At 45.4% G+C, this 22,789-nt stretch overlaps 1 protein-coding gene across 3 annotated transcripts; it reads right to left on the bottom strand.

The window, feature by feature from the left end:
• Positions 1–3,734: 3,734 nt before the first annotated feature.
• Positions 3,735–22,215, bottom strand: WEE2 (WEE2 oocyte meiosis inhibiting kinase). 3 transcript variants are annotated; one of them, XM_072038982.1, is made up of 17 exons: positions 22,092–22,205; positions 21,210–21,581; positions 18,827–19,026; positions 17,902–17,950; positions 14,872–15,044; positions 14,124–14,245; positions 13,122–13,268; positions 12,291–12,392; positions 11,881–11,966; positions 10,803–10,973; positions 10,576–10,719; positions 8,285–8,320; positions 7,814–7,877; positions 6,890–7,030; positions 6,181–6,268; positions 5,260–5,348; positions 3,735–3,896 (listed from the first exon to the last, which is right to left on the bottom strand). In XM_072038982.1, exons 1-17 carry the CDS (start codon positions 22,188–22,190, stop codon positions 3,853–3,855), a joined length of 2,127 nt encoding a protein of 708 aa, XP_071895083.1. In that variant the 5' UTR covers positions 22,191–22,205; the 3' UTR covers positions 3,735–3,852. The 3 variants fall into 3 exon arrangements, with proteins under 3 accessions (XP_071895083.1, XP_071895080.1, XP_071895079.1); XM_072038979.1 differs by lacking the exons at positions 3,735–3,896; positions 5,260–5,348; positions 6,181–6,268; ... (1 more) ...; positions 7,814–7,877; positions 8,285–8,320 and adding an exon at positions 8,454–9,704 and having other exon boundaries at positions 10,577–10,719; positions 11,893–11,966; positions 22,092–22,215; XM_072038978.1 differs by lacking the exons at positions 3,735–3,896; positions 5,260–5,348; positions 6,181–6,268; ... (1 more) ...; positions 7,814–7,877; positions 8,285–8,320 and adding an exon at positions 8,454–9,704 and having other exon boundaries at positions 10,577–10,719; positions 22,092–22,211.
• Between the last annotated feature and the right edge of the window lie 574 nt (positions 22,216–22,789).

Genomic DNA, 22,789 nt, shown 5'->3' with positions numbered 1-22,789 from the left:
CCAAGGGAAAACAGGGCAAAACCTGGTCAGAACAGCCACCAAGTTTTAGTTTGTACATACAGACATGCTCAACTATTTGCAAAAATGCTCCCACCACAGAAATTTCAGTTAAAAATAGGTGTGCTTGAGAATAGCGAAGTTTTCTTCCCACAATCCTGGCATTATATTTTTTTTCCTGACATGAATACTTGTGAAAGATGTGGGATTGCCAGTACTGGAGACAGCCCACTGCTGAAACCACATAATAGGTACACTGACAGAAACACAAGATCCCTTTACCAGAATATTCCTCCCTCCTGTACCTAGGGACTTCTCAAAGCACTAATTCAGCTTTCCTGCCTTTGCAATTCAAGATCTCTCTGTGAGAGCTTTTACCAAGCTCCCACAGGCAACGCCAGCCTTCACAGCAGCACTGGGACAGGACCCAAACACCCACCTCTTCATACGAGACACCAGTCACACCTTTTGGCTGTGACAGAAGTCAAGGCAGGTACTCGTTAGTAAAAAACAAAAACAAAAAAAAAAAAACCACCCTCTAGTAATTCTGTACTAGTCCAGGCCCTCAGTCACGTTTAATCGCGTTCTTTTTCTGTCCTCAGAAACTGAATCCTGAACAAGAAGCAAGAGAAGTTGGTTCAGCCAAAGTTGGTTCATCCAGTCCTGCTTCACGAAGCAGCCCTCAAGGTACCATGTACGTTGTGGGTGGGTGGGGATTGTATCTACATTATCAAATGCACGTCACACTTCCATTAAATATGTTCTTTGCTGTCTGACATTTTGAAAGCTCTTAACGGGCACAATGCCTGCGGTATTTCCCTTAAACTAGAGCAAAACAGCCACTGAAATGAGCACAGAAGAGGGTTTCCTACACCTTGCACTACACTGACAGAAATAACTGAGTGGCACTGAGGTGCCTCACTGACCCAAGGAGCTCTGTCTCAGCTCTCTTAAGAAATACTCCAAATACGTAAAAGAGATCTGTATTTTTTTTTTTTTTTTTTTATCTCTTCCAATCTACCTGAATAAGTACATAAAATAAATTCCTTGTGAAGGTCAAACATATCTAAATGCCCCAGCTGTTGCAAGCAAACAGGGCTTTCCTGATCCAGTTTACACAAGAGGTTATCAGGGACAATCAAAAGCTGAACGCCATTCACCAAGGGACAGCACAGAAAAATATTGCCCAGCTATAAACAAGGTATCATTGTATTTAACTTGGTAGATACCACTCCACTCCAACATTTCCTCACAGAAGAAGTAACTAGCCATAAAAAAAAAGACCCATCTGCTAGATGAACATTGATTTCACACCTTATTTTCTCGTAAGCCACATTACTCACTTATACATTAACTTCACCCAGTAGCTGAAAGGTGGAGTTGAACGCACAACATTTGCCACCAGTTGCTTTTGCTCTGTCTATTGCTAGTAGTGTCTCGAAGGAAAATCTACCTTAACGCAGAATAATGGTAAACAACAGTGTGTGGCCTCTCAAACACTGCATTCTCACTGTAGATGTGTGTTGTCTTTGTAGCAGGTATAACACAGCAATCTTTAAAAAATTATCAGCGACTTTAAGTAGAACAACTGGAAAAGCAAGAAAAGTTGAAGCTCTTGAGCAAATATTTTTTTTGTTGGCACCCAGTCGTATACCTTGTGTTTGCTCAGCTCCATCCCCATCCTGTGCCATGGGCAGAGACTAGGATGAGCCCTTTGGCACTCACCAAGAGTTGCGGGTGCAGCAGTGAAGGCAACCATTACTGCCACCTCAGTACTCTGACTTCAGAGCACAAAGCCAGCTCCCAAGCTCCAAAGCAGGCAGTCAGAAGCAGCGTTGAGCTCCACTGTCATGGCAGGGTGTAAATAAGGAGGCAAAAAACTTAATGAACAGGCTTAGTACATTCACTCCAGGCCTCCTAGCTATGAAAAAAAAATATCTTAGGAGAAAGCTAAGCTTTCAGCTACCAGGAAACTTCTGCATGGACCAAACACAAACTGTGTTTGGATTATCACTGTACAAGTGCACCACCACAATAACCCCGTGGCAGTTCACATTCTTCTCGCCAGTGATCAGGAAGAAAACAACAATGCCACTTTCTACTCCAGCATCTGTAGTCAACCCTGCTATTAGTCACCCTTCTCAGAAAGTACTGTGCGCTACGGAAACCTGTTATCAAGTCACACAAGCACCCTTGGAGGAGCTTATTACCTGCCACCCCTGGAACCACCTGAAGGTCTATGTTATTAGGGGTTTACCTTACCCCACAAGGACTTGGACTTTCTGTCCAGCACTTCCTTCAGACAGAAAGAACAAACACAGAAGAGTTGTTTGATTTTAATACTGATACTTAAGTGCTGACCTTGCATACGTCTCTCAGTCGTGAAGATCTGCCCCTCACCTTGCATGCTTTTCTGTAATAAATCAGCTGAGGGTGAAATGAGTATCACATTCCTGCGTGACTGTACTTCTGCTGGCCTGACTTGAAGCAGGGAGAACAACATGGGATCACACCGAAATAACAGCAGTGTGTTATGTTGAACCAACTTCATATAGAGATGGAGGAGCCAGCAAGGAGTGGGAATTGCCAGGTTCAGCCTTGGGACAGCTATGTTTTAATGCACACTGAAGGTCTAACCACGAAATCTTTGCTCTTTTCTGCCTCTGAAAGCCTGACATACTCCTCACACAGATAACTGTGAGAAGAGACACTTCCCCCCTCAGTACAGATCAGAGCCTCCCAACAGACTCAGATCTAACAAAGAGTAGCTATTGGAATTCAAATCTGAACTTTCTATTTTAAAAGATACCACATTCCCGTGTGGATAGCACAGTGAACTAAGCACTTCCAGCACATCTAACACCTCAGCATGCCAGCGATGGGGACCAGGATACTAGCTGAAGCAGTAACTCCACCCAGAAGTAAATGCCAAAATTAAAGTTTTTGGTAGTACTGCCAGTGCTCATAAAGAAGAACGTGAGACCATTCTATAGGGGGAAGAGCTGAAAAAAATACACATAAGCATGCTTTGTATTGGAATCAAAGAGATGAAATAGCAAATCCCACTAGTTTTGAAGGCCGGAAATAGTCACCCCCTACATTTTCCTTTCCCTGTTCACGTCTTACTGTTACAGTGGGAATCTTTTAGCTTGCATATTTATTTATTTTTAAATAAAAACACTAATAATGTTCAGTCTGATACTTAAAATCAAAGCACAATAACCACCACTCCCCCAGCAACAGAGAACCCAGGTTCGGCAATGTTTTTCACAGCACCGTTGGCATCCTTTAAGGGAGGGACAAGGCAGTCGTTCTGCCAGCTCCTCCTGATGGCAAGTGGCAGGCATAGCACCCTAACACGGTACTGGGTTGGGAATACGATATCATAGGGACATAGTATGTCAAAGGCCATAATAATGAAGACCTAAGCCCGTGACCAAAGCAGGCACTGGTGAAAGACAACATCTGATTTGATCAGATGCTAGAATCGACACAGGATCAGAATCAAACGCACAGAAGGTGCTTCTCCTCCAGGACAGAAGAACAATTATGGCAGACAAGGATAAAAAGTTTGAAAGTGAAGATTCAGAGAGGTGATTTCAACTTACATATTCATCAGCTCAAGAATTAATACAGTTTCCTAGGTTATCCTTTCCTTTAAGGAAAAAAAAGGTCCAAAGTAGAGATGATGATGAAGAGAGAAAGCACACAGGAAAACAAAACAAAGCACACACATAATGGGTATCAAACGTTATTTATTTTTTAAAGAAACTACAGCAATATACATGATTACAGAATTATGAAGCACTGTGATGCACAAGGAATGAAATGGCCTCAGTCCAAGCACTAATGACCTCACACCTTTTCTTTCACATTATCACTCAGAAAAATTACGTTATCTGAAAAGAAATAGAGAATTTATACTTCAGGATTATTCTGCCCTGTTGCACACCTGCACATCCACAATGACAACCTATTTCTGTAAAAATAAGCTGCAAAGACATGTATTTCAGAACAGAACATTTCACAGAACTGTCCAATACAGGGTTCCAGTTTTATCTCCCCAGAAGACTGGGAATTCAAGAGGACCACAGGCTATGAAACAAGTGTGCTAAATGTGATGAAAAGTTGCTGAACAAAGATATCAAAAACATTTCAAAATAACATTTTAATTCTTTAACTATGATCTCTATCAGTTACAGCTTACTTTGTTTTTATTTTCTCATTTTCATTATGCACTATCCCATCATCAGCCCATGGGACTATAGTATTATTATTTCATCATTATTTACAGTATTAGTATTTCATCAAGCCTCAGTTTCTGCAGCATCTTGAGACTAGGGATTTTGAACACTAACAAGAAATCATTAGGGAAAATACCAATTTAAAACAACAACAACAAAAAAAGGATTTGCTTCTCTCCTCCAGCTACTTATAAACAGCAACCAATAGCACTGCTAGCTGCAACTGCTCATGTGAAAGTTTGATTGCTATCGTTTTAAGGAGGTTGAACTGTATAAACATCCAGAATATTTTTTTTTCTCCTTTTTTTTAGATATAGCTGTATAACAGAAGCGTTCGCTTTACTACCCAGTTATTTCAGCCCTTCTTCAAAAGCCACGAGACAGTTGCTCTACCCACAATAAAGGAGTAGGACCAAGTTGTTCTTGGCTATCCTCATGCTATTTAAAGACAGTTCAGTTTCCCAGTTCTATTCCTCACTGTGTTTACTCAAGGGACAACGCTACTCTGTCCATTCTGTGCTCTTCTTACCACTACTGGCTACGAGACTGAGGTCTTTTTAAGTTCTCCATTAAATTATCTCTCCATAAAAAATCTTTCACAAACAGGGGTCCTTAAAGTTGGTGAAGCCTATCTTGGAGGAAGTAAAAATTTCTGGCCAAACTTAAGAAAAAAGTACTGAATGAACTCTGCTTTGGCTAGAAGAATCTGCCTGATGTGCAGCACTACATACCAACATTCTTAGAACACGCAGTATCTGCCTGGTGCACCAACTGGTTTGTGTGAGCAAACTATGCAATAGTCTGCAACCAGAAGCTCTCACTTTGTCTCTTCACACGCAGTGCCAGAGGACATCTAGTGGCACAGGCTGGAAACTGAAGAGAGCCTCTTCATTCTCTCAAGACTCCCCAACTATGCATTCTGAGGATGGAGACAGACTAAGCCCTATTTCACAGGTCCTCCACCCCATCCCTCTCCATTTTAAAGATACAAAGTGGACTTTGGTGCGCTGTTCCTTACCTGCAACAATTGTTGTTGCCTGCCGCCTCACATTGTTTTTGTCTGTATATTCACCATAGTCTAATTTCCCTTCAACGTAGAGTCGAGAACTGAAAAGTCAAGAATTTGGTTCTGGTCAGAAAACTGTACCACTCTTTTCTCCTTTACATTTGATTCTGAATCCATAGGCTTTTTCATCACTTGTGTGCAGCACATTTGTTAGCTTACTGTAAGGCACTTCTATCTTAGTACAGCTCCTGCCCACCAGAACTGGCCAAGAATGTCTGTAGCATCCTGGCTTGTATTGGGAATAGCATGGTCCACAGAACTAGGGAAGTGATTGTCCCCCTGTATGTGGCACCGGTGAGACTGCACCTTGAGTACTGTGCTCAGTTGTGAGCCCCTCACTACAAGAAGTACATCAGGTTCTGGAATGTGTTCAGGGAAGAGCAACAAAGCTGGTGAAGGGAGTAGGAAACAGAAGTTATGAGGAGTAGCTGAGGGAGCTGGGACTGTTTAGTTTGGAGAATAGAAGCCTAAGGGAAGACCTCATCGCTCTGTACAACTACCTGAAAGGAGGCTGCAATGAGGTGGGTGTTGGTTTCTTTTCTCAGGTGACAAGTGACAGGATGTGAGGAAACAATCTCAAGGTGCACCAGGGGAGGTTTAGACTATCAGGAAGAAGTTCTTCACACAAGGGGGTGGTCAGACATTGGAGCAGGCTGCCCAGGGAAGCGGTCAGGTTGCCACCCCTGGAGGTATTTAAGAGATGTGCGGACGTGGCGCTTAGGGATATGGTTTAGTGGTGGTACTGGCAGTATTACATGACAGCTGGACTTGATGATCTTAAGGGTCCTTTCCAACCTAAATAATTCGGTGATACTATGAATTCTTACATCAACTAATTATGAAGGCTTTATATCCTCAACCACGTTCACTTACCCTTTTTTCACATACTGATACGTAACATCCCTGAGGCCTGGTCTGAAGACTGAGATCCTGTGCCATGTTGTCTTCTGACTGATATCACCTAAGGTACATAAAAATAAGTCAGATGCCACATCCTCTTTTTCAGGCAAGCCTCAGAAATGAGTTTCAACATGTTCTCAAATTATGAAAAGTGATTTAAGAAGCAGAAGTACACTAGTATCCTATGTTCCACCCATCTGTGTCCAAACAAAAGCGCAGGAGCACAGTTCAAACCAAGAGATCAGTTTCCCTGTAAGCCAATGCTCGTACTACAAGACTTTTTTGCCCCTTACAGACTCCACATCAGACAAAATTAGAGGAAAAAAAACAAACAACTGTAGCTACAGACTGATGGAAGAATCAGAGCAAATATATCATTGTTTTTTCCCCCTCTAGGAATAGAGAGTACAGAAGCTGCTGCACCTCTGGCAACCCCAACGAGGCAGAACTGCCAAGTCAGTGCTCTTTCCCTTCCTCCAGAGGAGGGTCAACAAGCAAACCCCTATTCAGTACATGCTGTTGAGGATGAGTCTGGGACATACAAACATCCTTACTAACCCATGAGGAACTTCTCTGCACCTCAGAAATTTACAGAGCAGCCTGAAGGCAAAGCATGGTGCTACTGAATATGCAAACATGACCACAAAACAGGGCAGAAGCAGGTTGCTCAGTGCAAACTCACCTCCCTGGGCTTCCTCGTTTTCTCCTGTTCGCCACATCTCATTGGTTGCAAGAGAAAATATGGTGACAGGGTTTTTTCCATCCACTTGCCTCATGATTGGGTCCTGTCCAACGCGACCAAGTAACTGAACACGATTCATGGCTGAAACACAAGAGAGTAAATGCAAGAGGAGATGCACTACTGAGTATGGGACAAGAATCCTGAAGACTCAATAATTGTTTTCAGTACTAGGAAGAGATCAAGGATTTCAAAGAGGTTTACACAAGTGAATTATGATCCTTCTGATCTCAGCAACTTATAAATCATGAGCTTTCACCAAGGAACAAAACAATCACTAAACAATCACTTTCTGAAATTTCTGACCATTTTTCCAGCTTTTGTCACTTCTGGCTAACCAGGCCATGCAATAGTTACTATTTTTACTTCATTATTGTTATCACTGCTGAATAACCTCATTTAGAAAGATAGTTTTTATTTCTTTCTGGTCATCTTTTTCACATACACACCCATACATGACTTAAGACTATTAATTAAAAATCAAGATATTTTTAATTTAACTATCATAAGACCATAGTATATCATTGCTCTTTTTGTAATGAAAATTATCTATTTTCAAGAACATTGCATTACACCACATCCTCTGAATTACAGGGTCAACATTTTTAACACAGATCTGGATGGACACAGGTTATTCCTTCTCGTTGAAGGCAAAAAGCTGGAGGAGATGCTGGGAGCACCACTCTTACAAGGTGAACATGTGAACTGGAAGGCAAACTCTGAAGCCTACACCTGGTGTGGCAGCAGCAGCACCCAGACAAGCGCTGCAGGCACATGGAAGTCCAGGCAACAAGCACATAATGCACGGAGAGGCAGGTGCTGGGAAGCACAGCAGCACACCCACCCCACCACACAGCAGCTACTTACATCTTTCCAGGACCAAGGAGCCAACAACCGTATCAGACTCATGCCTTACAAACTGGCGGAACACCTGCAGAACAGACAGATATCAGCCTCCACGGCACAAATCACACCCACCACACCGCATTTCCTGAGCCCCTACAGAGATTTTTGCAATCCCAATCCTTCCCAGCGAGGCACGGAGGCTGGGGGAAGAGCTCAGCTCCAGCAAACGGAGCCGGGTGGTTTATTCAAGGCCTGTTCTGTTAATTTAAAGGCTATTTTGTCAAGCTGGAGCCTGACAGCCGCCTAGGAAGACCATGAAGCTCAGAAACCCGCCGCCTTGTTGCACGCCCCCCTGACCCGCACGCACACAACCCGCGGCGGTCCCACGCCCAGCGCAGCCCTCCCCGGACACTCCACAGATCGCGGAATACCAAGGGCCAGGGCCCGCTGTCCCTGAGCACAGCCCCTTTTTTCCCCTTTTTCGCCCCATACCCGCCATGGGGCCGGTCGCAGCATGCCGCCGCCCGCGGGAGGAGGCCGGGGAGCAGCGGGCCCGGCCTCGCCCGGAAGCGGAAAGGAGCCGGGGGGAGCCGCAGCGCCACCCCCCGCCCGCCAAAAAGAGTCAAAAATCACAGGAATAAATCGAGATAGCCACTCGGTCTGAAGTAAAAATAAGCGTTAAAAATCTTTATTTGCACGTTTCGGGGTTTGAAAGGGGGTAGGAGGTTAAAAGGCGCGGCTGTGCCAGCGCTTGAGCACAAACGGGTAGTGACGGAGCCATCGCTTCTCGCTCTCCCTCACAGCACAACAGCACGGACACCGGGTGTCACAGCCACACGGCAACCGATAGGAACTCAGGAAGCTACATTTAGCAGGGGGAATGAGATTTATCACACACTTCACAGAGGCAACTCCAAAAGAAACAGGACTGACAAGGCCTAAATGCTTTCTAGGCAGCCAGCTGGATAGCCCAGGCAGGCCGTGGCTCCACGTGGGAGATACCTGCATGGAAATAGTGCCACAGATCCACCTGCCAGGACACACTGAAGTCATCCCCTCCCCGCTTGAAGTGAGAAGTCCTTTTCAATCAGCATAATCCACATCAGGCTTCAGGAACCCTTCTGCTAAAGCTTATTGACTTCAGCTCCATAATTTCATGCTGAGAGTTAAGGGAGGGGAAGTTTCCTTCAGCTTCCTCAAGCGAAGCCCCCTTAACCAAAAGCACTTCCTTCACTCTTTATCTCCCTCAGTGAAACACTGCTCCAAATTCATCTAAAGTCCATCAGGACCATGATGTAACAGGTCTACCTCCTGACATGTAGTTAAAAATATTATTCTCACCCCCCTCAGTGATGCTGTACTCCTCACACAACCAGATTTCCTTCAAAAATACACGGGTGGCCAAAGCATTAAGACCACAGAAACATCAATAAAACATCAGTGGGGTCTAAACAAAGGGAAGCAGAAAAAACTGCCATCCTTCCCTTTGTATGGGAAAATATTCTTAGTCTAGAGCAAGACCAGTTACACGAGAAATTAAACAGGTAAGGCTGAGGAAAATACACTTGAAATCACATCTTATACTTCTGAGCTAGTCATTCTTTCCTTTCCTTAGCCAGCGCATCTCATCATAGCTAATGAGGGAAACAAAAAAAAAACACACAACAGGGAGAGCTAATATGGGGTGTTGGTCTGGGCAGACCCTCTGCTTTCACAGGGCCATTCAGCAGCCAGAATTTTCTTGGACAACACAGAAATTCAGTAACCCAAAGTAAAGCTAAATGAGCGGCAGTTCTTCCCTCCCACCAGGCGCTTGCTGTTCTGCTTAGAAGAGGTTTCAGACTCCGGTAGCTTGGCACTTAAGGGCTGGTCCTTCATGAGGCTCTGGGCAAGGCGTGCTGCTTTTAATTCCCTGCAGGGAAGAGACAAAAAAGAGGAAAGGAAGAGAACTACATTATATATGAATCCCCATCATCTGTGAACAATTTTGCACAGGAGGGTTACTGCAGTACTGCTGGTTACTTTTGGAACCAGGTTTGACATGGAAAATACTACAGGTTTCTCCAGTTTCTGTTCCTGACTGGATCGACTTTAAAGGTTTAAGTAGTCCATGCCTCAGGTCATGAAACACACAGACCAGCACCAGTATGAAGAATCCCTACCTCAATCTTCCCCCTCCACATTGTTTCAGTATTTGTATTGTTAGAATCAGTGTCACTCCAAGCAGCAGGTATCTAAAAAAGGCATTTGCTTCTCCTCCACTGCTTTCCTTCCCTGATGCTTGCTGCTCTCCCATAACATGTGCTCTTTTGTCTACACTGAAAACCTATTCCCCAGCTGAGTATTACATTATTATATTATGACTATTATATGGTGGTGTGACTATCTAAGCACCTGAAAACATCACTGCCAACAACAGCAGCAAGGGAGCATGGGGAAGGAGGATGTCCGCCACCACCTTGCATTTTTCTCATCTTGCTATGCAAGACCACTGTCTGTTCAGTAGACTTTTCTTATCTGGCAGCATTTTATCAGTATTTTCCATCACCCATGCTTGCAGTAAGCATGCAAGTTCACTGCTCTAGTTCAGCCAGTGTCTCAAAGCCAGACATGAACCACAGCTGCCTTGGCACTGCAAGTCCCTAGCTACAGCCTCACAGCCCTTCCAGCTCCAGGCCCTGTAACGGAGTGTTCCTGCATGCTGGGTCTCCCAGCATTGCCTCCCTACGTTCAAGCCTGGTGATCAGACCTGTCTTCTCTCCCTTGTGCCCACACAAGCCCTACCTTTCCAGCATGGCAGTCTTACACTTCTCCACATTTAGCTGCTTCTGAAGCTGCACAGTTTTTTCAAGAGAAGGACGGAGAACTGGGTGCTTTGTAAGAGCTGTGGCAGAAGGTCTTTCCGCTGGGTCAGGATGGATCATGAGCTAGAAGGCAAAGGAGTTCAGGGTTTAAAACTCCCTTGCATGTGTACTGGAAAAATCCTTATCCTGTTAGGCTACTTACTCACCTTGAGGAGTTCAAGAAAGCCATCAGGAAGCTTCTGAGGGATCGATGGGACATTCCCTTTGCGGATGTGGTGCCACATGGCCCCGTTGTGAGGCAGTGGTCCTGCACCTGCTGCTAGAGCTATCGTGAGGGACAGAGCAAAGATGTCTGCCTTTGGCAAATGGCAGTATTGCTGCAGAGAGAAGATGAAGTGTTATACAAAGAAAATATCTTGTTATACTCAGAAGTGTTGGGCTATCACCTCAAAAAGCAGCAGCTAAACAAGTATATGATACTGCCTCCACTGTCCCAGTTAGTTTTCTCCTCTTTAGGATAAGAACTTCAGCCAGTAATATTGAGTTTTGTAGTACTGTTGGCTAATTGTTAGCAGCACATTAGATTTCACCCACTCATGAGGAGCTTGCAGCCCACACTAGAATCACCAGAGCAAGTCTAGGGGACAAACACCTAACAAATATGTGCCACCTGCCCTTACCACAAGGCCATAAGCCAGGCATACCTAGCTCAAACCAAAAGACTGCATGTGATATATTGACCTAACAGTTCCTAAATCCACTTGCAGCACAGGAAGAATAACATCACTTAAATACCTGAGCTGATTAACACGTCCAACATGGTTGTTAAATACAGATTCCCTTTTTGCTCACTGGCCAGAGTGACAAAAATACTACAGGTTTAAGAGGACTTGCATCATTCCTCAGCTGTGCCTCCTACCTCTCTACTACCTAACTGGTGTTTGTTCTTAATTGGTGTTTGTTGTACAAAGCATTTGCCTAGATGCATGTATTACTCAGTGATGTACAACAGTTTTATGTCCTCTAGATATGTAACATGAAGGGGACTTAAAGTTTTTGTCCCCTTTACTCATTGCAGGTAAAATAGTTGCAATAATCTCAAGTTGCTTCTGAAGCACGTTAGGACAATATCCAAGCCTGTACTATTTCAATTGTTAGCTTCACTGATTTCACAGCCAGACCTGGCACAGGAAAGAGGAGATAAGAAACATGCCAGAATAATGGTTTTACTATGGTTGATCTCTCCACCTGCTCACCACCCTGTTCTCCCACCAGCAACTTTACCTCTTGCAATACCTCATTGGCCAAAAAACGTCTGTCCCCTTCCTCCACTTGGGGATTTGTTATTGATGTCACATGGCCAAGGTCACCTAAAACAAGAAAAAAGTGACCAATAGAGCAGACAGAAGTAAATCTCCAATAAAAGCCAGATTTTTAAGAGCACCAACAGAATGATCAGAAACAGAATAAGAACAAGCCTGCTTCTACACAGGATTCTGGGTTTGGAGACACGCCAACAAGTTTTCTAATGCTTGTCACTGCAGAGGAATTAATTCTGGTAAGTACGAGAGGTATTTAGGATGATGCTATCAGTTCTGTTATGTAAATCCCTTCAACAACTAAGACATAGCAATATCAAGCAGTAATGGGCAGCCCTAAATTTAAGTCAGTTGTAAAGTAAGCAAAAAGCCTACCGATCTTATACATCACACCAGAGGAGAATTCATCTTCGCTGTCGCTCTCTTCCTGCCCAGCATGGCCTTCAACTGCCAGCTTGTGACAGATGAAGATATTGCCTGCAAGACAGTGAGGTTTAGCAACTATTATTTGAGCAACCTGACTGCAGCAGTCAGCAGCCTGACAACTCCATAGAAATCCCACCTGTAAAGCTAGCTAAGCTTTGCAGCCAGAGAAATTATGCATGTGCTTTCTGCCCAGCTTACATATTCAGCAATACAACTGACAAGACAGTTGTATCTTATGCATAAAATATCCCAGTGTAATCAACTTCTCTGCCCCTCCCTTTGCTCCACAAGCTGGGAGCATGATTTCAGCACACAAAAGGAGATCCTTCTGTTAAGGATGTAACTATGCAACTGCGAAGGAAATGTTGCTGTGGATATGCCCGTCCTCAGCTGCACAGAGAAGAAAGCTTGTTACTATGTTTTACAGAAACTTCATCCCTCTGGGTAACTACAGAAGAAATATTCACTTCTCACTGCAGCTCTCACAAAGGTTGAGCACTGTGCAACAAAACTGCAGCAAATAACGAAGTCCCTGTCTTCTTTAGCAATCCTACTCGCTCCACCAGTAGGAAAGTGACTCCCATGAACCAGGATTATGAGGATCATAAGACTTAAAGTCTGCCAACTATCAGAGAAGGTTCTGTTCTAGAGCCACAGCAGTGGAAAGCTTGGAAAATCACAAGACATTCACTTTCTAGGGCAAGATACTCTTTCCTTCAAAGCACTGTAATGCATCCAGCCAGCAGCACTCACAGGGCAGGGGGAGAGGAGTACACTTACTAGGTTTGATATCCAGGTGTACAAGGCCAGAGTTGTGGATGTATTTCAGCCCCATGGAGACCTGTAACAAGATTTCCTTCAGCTCTGCTTCAAGGAAATACTGTCCACGTTTTGCATTTTCCAACAGTGCATCTTGGAGACTTCCACCTAGGAGAAAAGAGTCAAAGACTTTATGGAGCAGCATGTTTAGAATATAAGTTATGGACCAGAGCACTTGCAGGCTTACTAGTGACAACCCTGACCAGACCTGGATATCACCGCTTGGCACCAGCCTTCCCATTGCCTTGGAGCACCCTGCTGCCTGCCAGGCACTAAGCAACTGCAGTTCTACCTACAGCACCAGAAGGGCTGACCCAGGAGCGATGCTGCTGCTGCAAGTCTACAGGGGAAAGGTTCATTACTTTTATCTTTACAGGCATAAAGCAAGATGTGAAGAGTGGAGCAATGAAATTAATCACATATCCACTAGTGGTAGTTTAAAGAATGCAACATCTGACAAAGCAGGGAAATTCTGTGGGTCTCCATTAAGGCAGCTTGGCTATTTCACAGGACTAGCAAATGTCATTGCCTCACTCTCCATCAGTTTTCTTTTCATCACTTCTCCTGTAGTCTCAAATGTTCATTCACTAGAACAAAAATACATCACTGATCCCCATGTTTCATGATTACCTCCACCGGATTTAGAGTTATTACTCCAAACTGCTATCACCAGTTATCACAGCTGCCAGACTGCAATACCAAATAAGCAAGGAGAACTACACACCACATTTCACAGTTCCTTTAGTAGTCAGAGGTGTCTTCTCCGGTGTCTCTGAACAAACCATATGGCAAACCTGAATGAGCATACCACCCTGCCTGCAGCACCAGTGGGCAGTTCACCCCATTATTTAACTCCATTCCTCTGCAGCTGATGAGGCCTTTCTCCTAGCCAAGAAAACCGTAAGATACTCATCTTAAGTACACCCATCCCAACACCTCAGCCTTCAATAGCACTGCTCTTACCATTACAATGCTCGTTTTGGATAATCATGTGATCGTCTTCTGCCCACGCTGAGTAGTAGCGCACAACATGGGGGTGGTGTCCAAGGACAGCGTGAGCATAAACCTCACGCAACGCCAGCTGCCTAGAGAAGCACACACACAGAAAAAGTATTGGGGACAGGGCATCAGGGACTGCTCAGGTTGTAGCCTGTCTTGGGAGAGGGAAAGCAGAGGTATTTTGGACTTTCCCTTGGGTTTTGGCAAACTGACTAGCTCTCTACTACTGAAGCAAAATGCAGCCCTTAATAAAAGACGTTCAGTAACACCTCAAACTGGTTGAGTAGCTGTCAAAAATACTGAATGAGTCTTTTATTGAAGAGGAAGCTTTGAAGCCATCACTTCAGCATGTCAACATGCAGGACAACTGCCTGGTCAATACAGGTGCAGAAAGGCTGCACAGCAGGGCAGGGCAATGCCACAGATGAGCTGTTTAACAGTTGTTATTTTAAAGACAGACTGGCTGTATGAATCTGAGGAGCTTGGTAAGTTGCCATGTTGCTTTATAATGCCTGGGGATACTTCTGACATTCATGCTCACAGACCTAAAGCAGTAACTTTCTCCACCTTCCCACTTGATAGTGACAGCAGCCAGCTTTTGCTCCTACCACACTTCTCAGATACCTTTAGGTCTACATTGCCTCCTTCTCCATCACACCTCCCAAAAACACATCCATCATTTCAACCAACAGTTTCTAGCTAGCACACTCACTCATCTGAGGATCCTGCCAGAGGCCTCTTGGAGCGTTTGATGGCATAAACGCATCCATCAAGGCGCTTGATGCACTTGTAGACAGAGCCAAATTCTCCCACACCAATCCTTTCCAGCTCCAGAAATTCCTTCTTGTAGCGGGAAACCATATTGCTCTCCTTCAGAGGACATCTCTAGAAGGTCATAAAAACAGCAGAGATAGCAGTATGAGCTGGAAGTCAGGTAACACTTGACATGTTTTTAGAGATGTGTAGCATTTACCTATACAGAGCAACCATCTTACTCCCTCTCCCATTATGGATTCTACATATGCATGCAGATACACTTCTAGTCCTTCCACTTAAAGAGGTTGCACTCTTCCTGGCCACCTAACAAAGGCCACCTTGACCTGACTTGGACAAGATTTATTTTATTTTTAAATCATGACCTGCTAGCCATAGTTAGAAATCACAGCTAAGGAGCAGGGAAGCAGTCTAGTTGGCTGCATACACCTAAGCACCCTTGGGTTATTGCCATCATCTCTTCTTTTGGCAGCTCTGCCCACTTCCTTGACCCATGGCTAATGGCATCAGGCAGGGAAAAACAGTGGGGAACAAAGTGCTTGTCTTTAGCCCACGTACTGCAGACTTGAAGACCTGTTACCAGCCTTGATAGGTAGACATCCAGTGTTGCTGAATTAGCCAGACTCATGCCCAGAGCTTGGGTTTCAATAAGAGGTATGACTACCCTGTGCTCAGGAGAAGCTTGGTGCCTTAGCTTAACGCAGCCCCAGTAACATAAGAGCTGCTTTACTTTGTAGTCAAGAGTGCCTGCAGCAAGGGCATTCTGCATCAGTCCAGGCTCTCATCAGGCTTGATGCACCAGCTGTGACTAACTGCATATCATCAGGTCTCAGTATTTGTATTTCCAGCTATTTCCTCACCGGGAGCCACTTTTCCACAAAGGGCTGAAAGCCTGCAGAGCAGCTGGAACATTATTGCTACAGTAATAGTCCCCAGGGAAATAGAGAATGCTGGTACTGCACGTAGAGTCATGTCTACTGGCAGGGGAGGTAAGTAAAAAAGAAAAGATAAGCAGTGGAGCATGAAGTGAACAAGAGAGAATGGGCTACGTGTTTTTTCTTTATCATCTGCGTCCCTTACAGGGATAGGGGTTCACGTTAGACTGCTTTCCAGATAAGCCACTGCTGTGATTGCTGCTAGACTGACGTGACCTTAAAGCAAAGAGGTAAAGAATTGGTTCCTACAGCCAGTCATATGGGGCCCATATGAAAGTAACTCTTCACAACAGGCCATCTTTTGTAAGGCAACTATATATTACACTACCTTAACTCAGGAAATAAATACAACTCCTGGTAGTTTTATACCTGTAACATGCTCATCATAATCATTGAAGTAGAGTAATATTTCAGTAAGTTATTTGAGGCTTCCATCTACAGAACACAGCAATTGTGGTAGCCCCAGATATTGCATGATAGAAGAACTACAGCTGCATAATAAATCTGCTGCAGTGATTTTTCTGCAGTACCAGTTTTCTCTGCTAGAGGGTACCATTATTCTTCCAGTAAGCCTAATATTTCACAGTTATAACAAACAGTTCCACCTACCTGCACAAGAGATGTTTACTTAGAGGTGCTGCTCAGGAAAAGTGAGCTTTTTGTCACACCTGAATACAGCTGTGATCCAGAAGCCACCCGTTTGAGTGGTTTTCCCCCAGATAAAATGGGAAAGGAAGGGCAACTGGACCCAGCTCTGCCAGCATAGCTGGGGTCACGCAAGACCTTGTTCCCGCCCCATGCAGCCAGGCCACACAGCCTGCCACAGAGGTTTGTCAGCAAAGCACAAGCAACAGCAGGACAGTTTGGTTCTGCATTTCAAGGCAGTATCTGCTGATCTGTTGCTAAGCAAACCCTAGTGGGATCTTATTGTGGACCCAGAGAAGCATAGACGACCCAGCTTTGTTGTCCAGCTCAGGGCAGGGAGCAAGGGGAAGCCCAGGGCCCTTTGCACAGCTCTCCCACCACACCAAAGACCAGCAGGAGCAGAGCAAAGGGCAGCAGCAGGGAGAGGCCCAGCAAGGGTACACCGAGCTCTTTCTCCAGCACTGCCAGCAAAGCTTCTGTGTAGAGCCAGATTAACACCCATTCACAGCTGGCCTGATTTGTGCACTGGTCAGAGTGGGATTTTCAGCCAGCAAAAACTTGTTTTTCATACTTGCTATAGCAAAGTACACAGGTCCATGGATGTAGGTAGCTCTGCATTTACTGACACTATCACTTTTCTCAAGATGAGTCCCTTTTTTCTGTACCTCAGCTTTCTTCACACAGTGGTTGCACACAGCAGCTAACTAGCACATACTGTTCATGGTATTCAAACATCAGAAGTTCTGTCTTAGCTCACCTGATAAGAGCTACAGCAAAAGACATTTGCCTACTCAAGGTGAATAAGGAATTCGCTGCCTCATTTCAGAGGTTTGCTAGTGTGACTACTGCAGTTGAAGCTCAGACCTTGATACTGATCCACACCAGAGCCATTCAGCTCAAGTCTGTGTGTTTGTGGTACAGGTACATATATTATTTGCAATATAGAAACCATGCTACCTTTACATCCGAGGATGCTCAGTACACTTGTTCATAGCTATGGTAATACACCTGCTTCTTCAAACCACAAAGGTACTCTCATTATTTACAGTAATTCAGTAATATAGCAACACAGTAATTACTTTCTCCCAAAGGCAAGGAGCCCAAGTTATTATAATTCGCAGAATGCCCTACTGGCCAAAATAGATGAGTCTTAGGATCACTTGTCAAAGTTTCAGATCTGTTTTAGCACAAGTTTCCTTTCACAATTATTTCCAAGTTTGCAGTCTCAAATGTTAACATCACACATCCAGCTTGGAATTATTCTATCAGAGGTACCCATCTTCTATCACAATGCCATGATTTAAACTCCAAGAGCTGAATAAATTTCAAGCACCAAATCTTTGCTAGCATCTTATGCTCTCTGTGGGAGATTATGCAGAGACACTCACCTTGGTCTGCAGATCCTGTTTTAACTGGCTTCTTGGATCAGGATTCCTCCTGTAACGGAAGTTCAGGAAAGTCAAAATGCATCACTTCAGCCCAACAACCAAGATTTGACATGAAAACATTTCACAGAACAATCAAACCCCATCCTACATATGTATTTTGTAAAGGATTAATATGCAGTGAGGCTCTAGGTAAAGCCTAAAAGACTGTAGACTCAGGCTAGAAAATCTCAGTCAAAAAAATCTTGCATAAATCAATTTTTGTAGTGTCCGCAGGACACAGAAGCATCATCCAAAGCACCATTCTGCTGGCTACCTTATTTCTGGTGAAGCTACATGGAAAATAGAAACAATGTTGTACATGGAAATGTACAACAAGCTCCTAGTGATGGAGAGAATTGCACTGATGTGCTTTCAAGGGGGTAGGGGGAAGCCTTTGTCCTGTTACAGCTGGGACTATGAAAGAAACACCATTGTAGTGCACGGGGATTTGACTAAGCTTGCGTGTTGGCTATCTCAAACCAGATTTGGGCCAGAGCTTTTGCAGTCAATGATGTCAAGTTCCCACCTTAACAATCTATATTACATCCAAACATGCATATCTTCCAAGTCCCAGATATGGGCATAAACCAACCTAACTCCACCCCACCCATGGTCAGGAGAGAGTTGCAGTTTTCTTCCGAATCCAAAACATTGAGGTGAGCTGTTTAGCCCCCCATTTACGTTTCTGAACAAGTGAAACTACTGGTTTTACTCATATTTGTTCTATTACCCTCATGTCTGGTGAGGTTTGTTTTTCATCAGTGAACACTACTGAAGTGGATGATTCATCATTAGCAAATAAGTCCGGGCACTGGATGTTTCCTTCATTACTTATCTCCTTCAAACAGACTCCTTCCCACCTGTTATTTAAGAACAGTTCACTTACATGTCTCCTCTGACTTTCCGCTTGCCGTTAGGAAGAAAGAGCATTTGCCGGTACGACTCTGGTGTAAAGGGATTGATATTGACAAGAGAAGATTGGGTGGAGTCATCTGAGTCAGCGCCAGGAGTAAATCTCAGATGTCGGAAGCCTTTGGGTGGGACCTTTGACCCAGACGAAGGGAAAGCTGTCTTTGATAACAGGCTCTGTATTGAGGGGAGAAAAAAAAACACAGTGGATGAGCAAACAAAATGTGTTCGCTTGCTGCCATGTCAGAATAAAACCACTCCTGCAAGTGAAGGAGAACTCAGCTCCCTTCCTCAGGGTAGGGAAATCTCTAGAGCTCTGCATGCTTGACTTAGCCCTGACAGTTTTCTTCTTCCACAAAATGCTATGATCTTCACCAAGCCCTCTCTCTGTTCCCTGCTGTCTCGGGTGAGGGCTGCAAAGACACTTCTACAAGCTCAGTCCTCAAGAGGAACCAGCTGTTCATCTTCCCCACCTACACAGCCACAGAAATTGCACCACGGTTGCATTAACACAAGACCAATTTCATCAAACCTGGACTGTTGCATCAGTTTGGTCAGGACAGGTTTGTCAGGAAGATGAAGTGGGACATGACCTGAGTTCCCTTCTGATTTGAACCTTTCAGTTACTACCAGCTTTTTTGAAAAAGAAGTCAAGCTTTTCAGTTTGCATTCAACTTGTTTCAACTTCAGGGTGGCAGCGTAAGGTCCGCTTTTAATACACTTTTTTCTTAGAGAAAGCCCTTAGAAAGGGCTTTAAGTCCAGCCCAGTTTACCCAGGAACCAAGAAGCTCTGTAGGCTTGTGGCTATGTTCCGGTCTAGCCACAAGTCAAGAAAAGGATATAAAACACCATTGCAGCCTGCTGTTGCACGCTTGCAGTTCCCATCTGCTTTACTGGAGCTCTACTCCATAATCAGACTTGTCTCCTGTAACATCACCTGAGAGCAGCTGCTAACACAGGGTAAGCAAGGCAGCTGCCACAACTAGCTGCAGCAATTTGTTCAAGGATAGGGTATGGACACAGCCTGTAGTTGTCTGCCTGCTCTGCCTTAGAGGAGATTCCATAGCTCATCTGCATGCAGTGAGACTCTGCTCATACTTTCTCCCACCTTGAAGTGTTCCACAATCCGTGCTCCCAGCCACCCTCACAGGCAGATTGAGGCCTCTAGAGCCTGTCTGCTGCAGCTTGCCAGAAAACAAAGTGGAGCGAGGCCCTTTACAGCCACTGCCCCTGGAGAGGGTCAGGGCACTCCTCAGCACCTATGGCCATGTAGTTGGTCATGTGTGGCCATAGGGCCGCCCTTCTCACCACAAAGCCACATTTCTGGAGGGGAGCAGAAACAGAAGCCCTTTGATAGAAGCAAGAAGTACAAATCCTTACTTGTGAGGCCTGGAAGAGCTCCATTTCATCACAAGTCTTGAATGCTAGAAGCCAGCGCACACAACAAGAGATATTTAGGGGCAGAGAAGCTGGCTTCAAGCCCACACTTGCGCTCACAGAAGGCAGGATCAGCTGTATTATGTTCTATACAAGAAGCTTCACAGAAAATAGGGGGCTGAGACCATTCTCCCAACAAGCCAGATAAGTAGATAAATGACATCTTAGAAGAGCAATGCAGAGGAAGATGGGCTAAGTCTTCCTCCACAAGCACACATTGATTTGTTGCCCTGAGAACAAACTCCTGCCTTCCCCAAGATCACCGAACAGCTCAGTTACACGCTAAGAGAGAAGCAACATCAATGAACAGCGAGCTGGTTGGAAGCCTTCCAGCCTCACTAGACAAAGTAAACCCCAGCAGCAACATCACTCCCAACGTGCTCTTTGAAGAAAAAACCCACTTTCATCCAAAAATGAGCTGAACAGAGCACGCAGTGTGGGCAGCTGCCTGCCTCCAAGCTCCCCCTGGGGGTGATGAGCACCTCAAAGAGGCGCATTTATCCCGCTGGGAGCACAGCACATGCTTCCTACAGGTGATACAGATGTCCAGTGCCCCAAGCAGAGCATGGGCAGCCAAGGCACATGGCTGCTTGTTTTTGTGTTGTTTTTTTCTTTTCTTTTTTTTTTTTTTTAAAGTCTGGCTGAACTAATACCAGTTAAGTAGTTTCAACAACAGCTTGGAAAGAGTCAAAACACCTGCTCCCACACACAGGTTTCTATTCACACTTGCAGAATAATCACTCCTTAACTAAGGAGCCTGCGGTCCAGGTTTCTAACAGAAGAGAAGGAGGCCAACAACCATTAGCAGTGAAAACATGTTTTCCACAGAGCTAGCAACAGACTCCCCACATCACACACACACAGCAGCACCCCAGGGATGCCACAGACCCTGATTGCCCAGACACAGAGGTGGGTGACATTACCTTGGGAGTGTACGGGGTGTCACAGAGCCGCAGCTTCTTCCAGGTGATGTGCAGCGGTGTCTCAGCATTGCCATGGCTCCTGGTCACACCCACAGGAGACTTCAGGGTAGGACTCACCCAGGCTTTGGTCCTGCTCAAGAAAATCTCACCGAGTTTCCTGTGAGGGGTTGCAGGGAGAGGGCTGTCCCCTTGCCACTTCTGGGAGTCGCAGCTCCTGAGAGGGCTCAAGGCCAGGGCATCCTCCTCGTGTATGCTTCTGTCTTCACCCTCTTCGCCACAACTGGAGAAATCCAGCTTCTGAATGAAATCATCACTGCTGTCCCAGTCATCCATTTCACCATACGAAATGGAACAGATAGAGCTGATCCTGGCCTGTTTGGTTAGAGGGAGAAGAAGGCAGCATTGTTTACACAAGCAGAATAACTGCCCCCTCCCTTAGGGCACACACAACTAACATTTAATTGCATTGATTAAGGATTGTCCCAGAACTCCCAACTATAAATCCTTTCAGCTATCATTCATAGGACAACAACAGCTTTGACTTCCACTATACTAGTGCAAACCAAATAAAACCCAGAACTCGCTACCTTTCCCAGTAAGCTTCCAAGGGAAGTTCTCCACCCACCAGCACTTCATCAACTACTGCCATCACAGATTGAGCTACCAAACCCTACAGAGCAAAGCACGACAACCCTCCCCCACCCTTTTCCCTCTCAAATTCCTCAAGCAGAAAAAGGAGACCCCACTCCACCTACAGCTGTAAAAGCAGAGGGATCCCTAAGCAGTTACCAGACACCTTACAGGGAACCCTCCTCCTGCGCATTTATAACCACCTCACACCTGCCCCATTGCTAATGGGAAGCAGCTGGAGCTCGGCAGCACCTGTGTATGGCTGCTGGTGGCTGGGGGGCTGCCGTGGGTCTGGATCTGCTGTGGGTCTGCAGCCAGCTCTGCAGGGAGCCGGGGCTCCCTCTGAGTCATCCCCTTGCTTCTGCACGCTCTTCCCTCCTCCAGCTTGCCGGCCCTGCGGGGAGGTGATGTTTGCTGACAGCCAGGCTGCTTCGTGTCAATCCCACGGGGGATGCAGTCTCCGTGGGCTCAGCTTACATAAACGATCAGTCTGATGTGGACGGACCCGCTTAGGTCTGAATTTGGGCTTCCTGCGTTTAGACGTGTGTTAATTTGGAAAGCATTACCGCCTGCACTGGGAGGTTCATAGCCTAAGTTATAATGTGCTAGACTTCGTGAGGGGACCATATGTGGGGCTCACTGTGGGTTCCCATCTCGAGGTGTCACGTATGTGCCCATAGAGGGGGGGGACACTGGCCATGCCGATGCCAGTGGCACACACAGGTGGTCTGCTGTCACTCAGCAGGAGCAGGATGAAGCCTGCATTTTGAACAGGGATCGGAATGAGCTTTAGTGAGCTGGGAACGAGGTTGGAGAAGCCTTTTCTCTTAGCATCAAGGAGGGCTGCTGGAGGGATGTGCAGAAAGTGGAAGCAGTCACAGCCCAGAAGAGACCGGGGCTTGTCAGCATTGGCCTGTGGTTGCCAGTGCACAGGTCAGGGGGAAATCCCT

The sequence above is a fragment of the Anas platyrhynchos genome, chromosome 1 (assembly GCF_047663525.1).
Source record: "Anas platyrhynchos isolate ZD024472 breed Pekin duck chromosome 1, IASCAAS_PekinDuck_T2T, whole genome shotgun sequence".
Taxonomy (NCBI): Eukaryota; Metazoa; Chordata; class Aves; order Anseriformes; family Anatidae; genus Anas; species Anas platyrhynchos.
The sequence above is the reverse complement of the archived record's forward strand: the minus strand, read 5'-3'. Positions and strand labels throughout refer to the sequence as shown.

Bases quoted from the DNA above. Each gene is read 5' to 3' on its own strand.
- WEE2 (XM_072038982.1), bottom strand. From the start codon at position 22,190: ATGACTCAGAGGGAGCCCCGGCTCCCTGCAGAGCTGGCTGCAGACCCA. The intron at 15,045-17,901 runs GTGAGTGTCTCT...ATGACCTTCTAG, and splicing joins AACAGGATCTGCAGACCAAG to AGATGTCCTCTGAAGGAGAG. The intron at 11,967-12,290 runs GTAGGCTTTTTG...TTCTTGTTTTAG, and splicing joins TGGTGTGATGTATAAGATCG to GTGACCTTGGCCATGTGACA.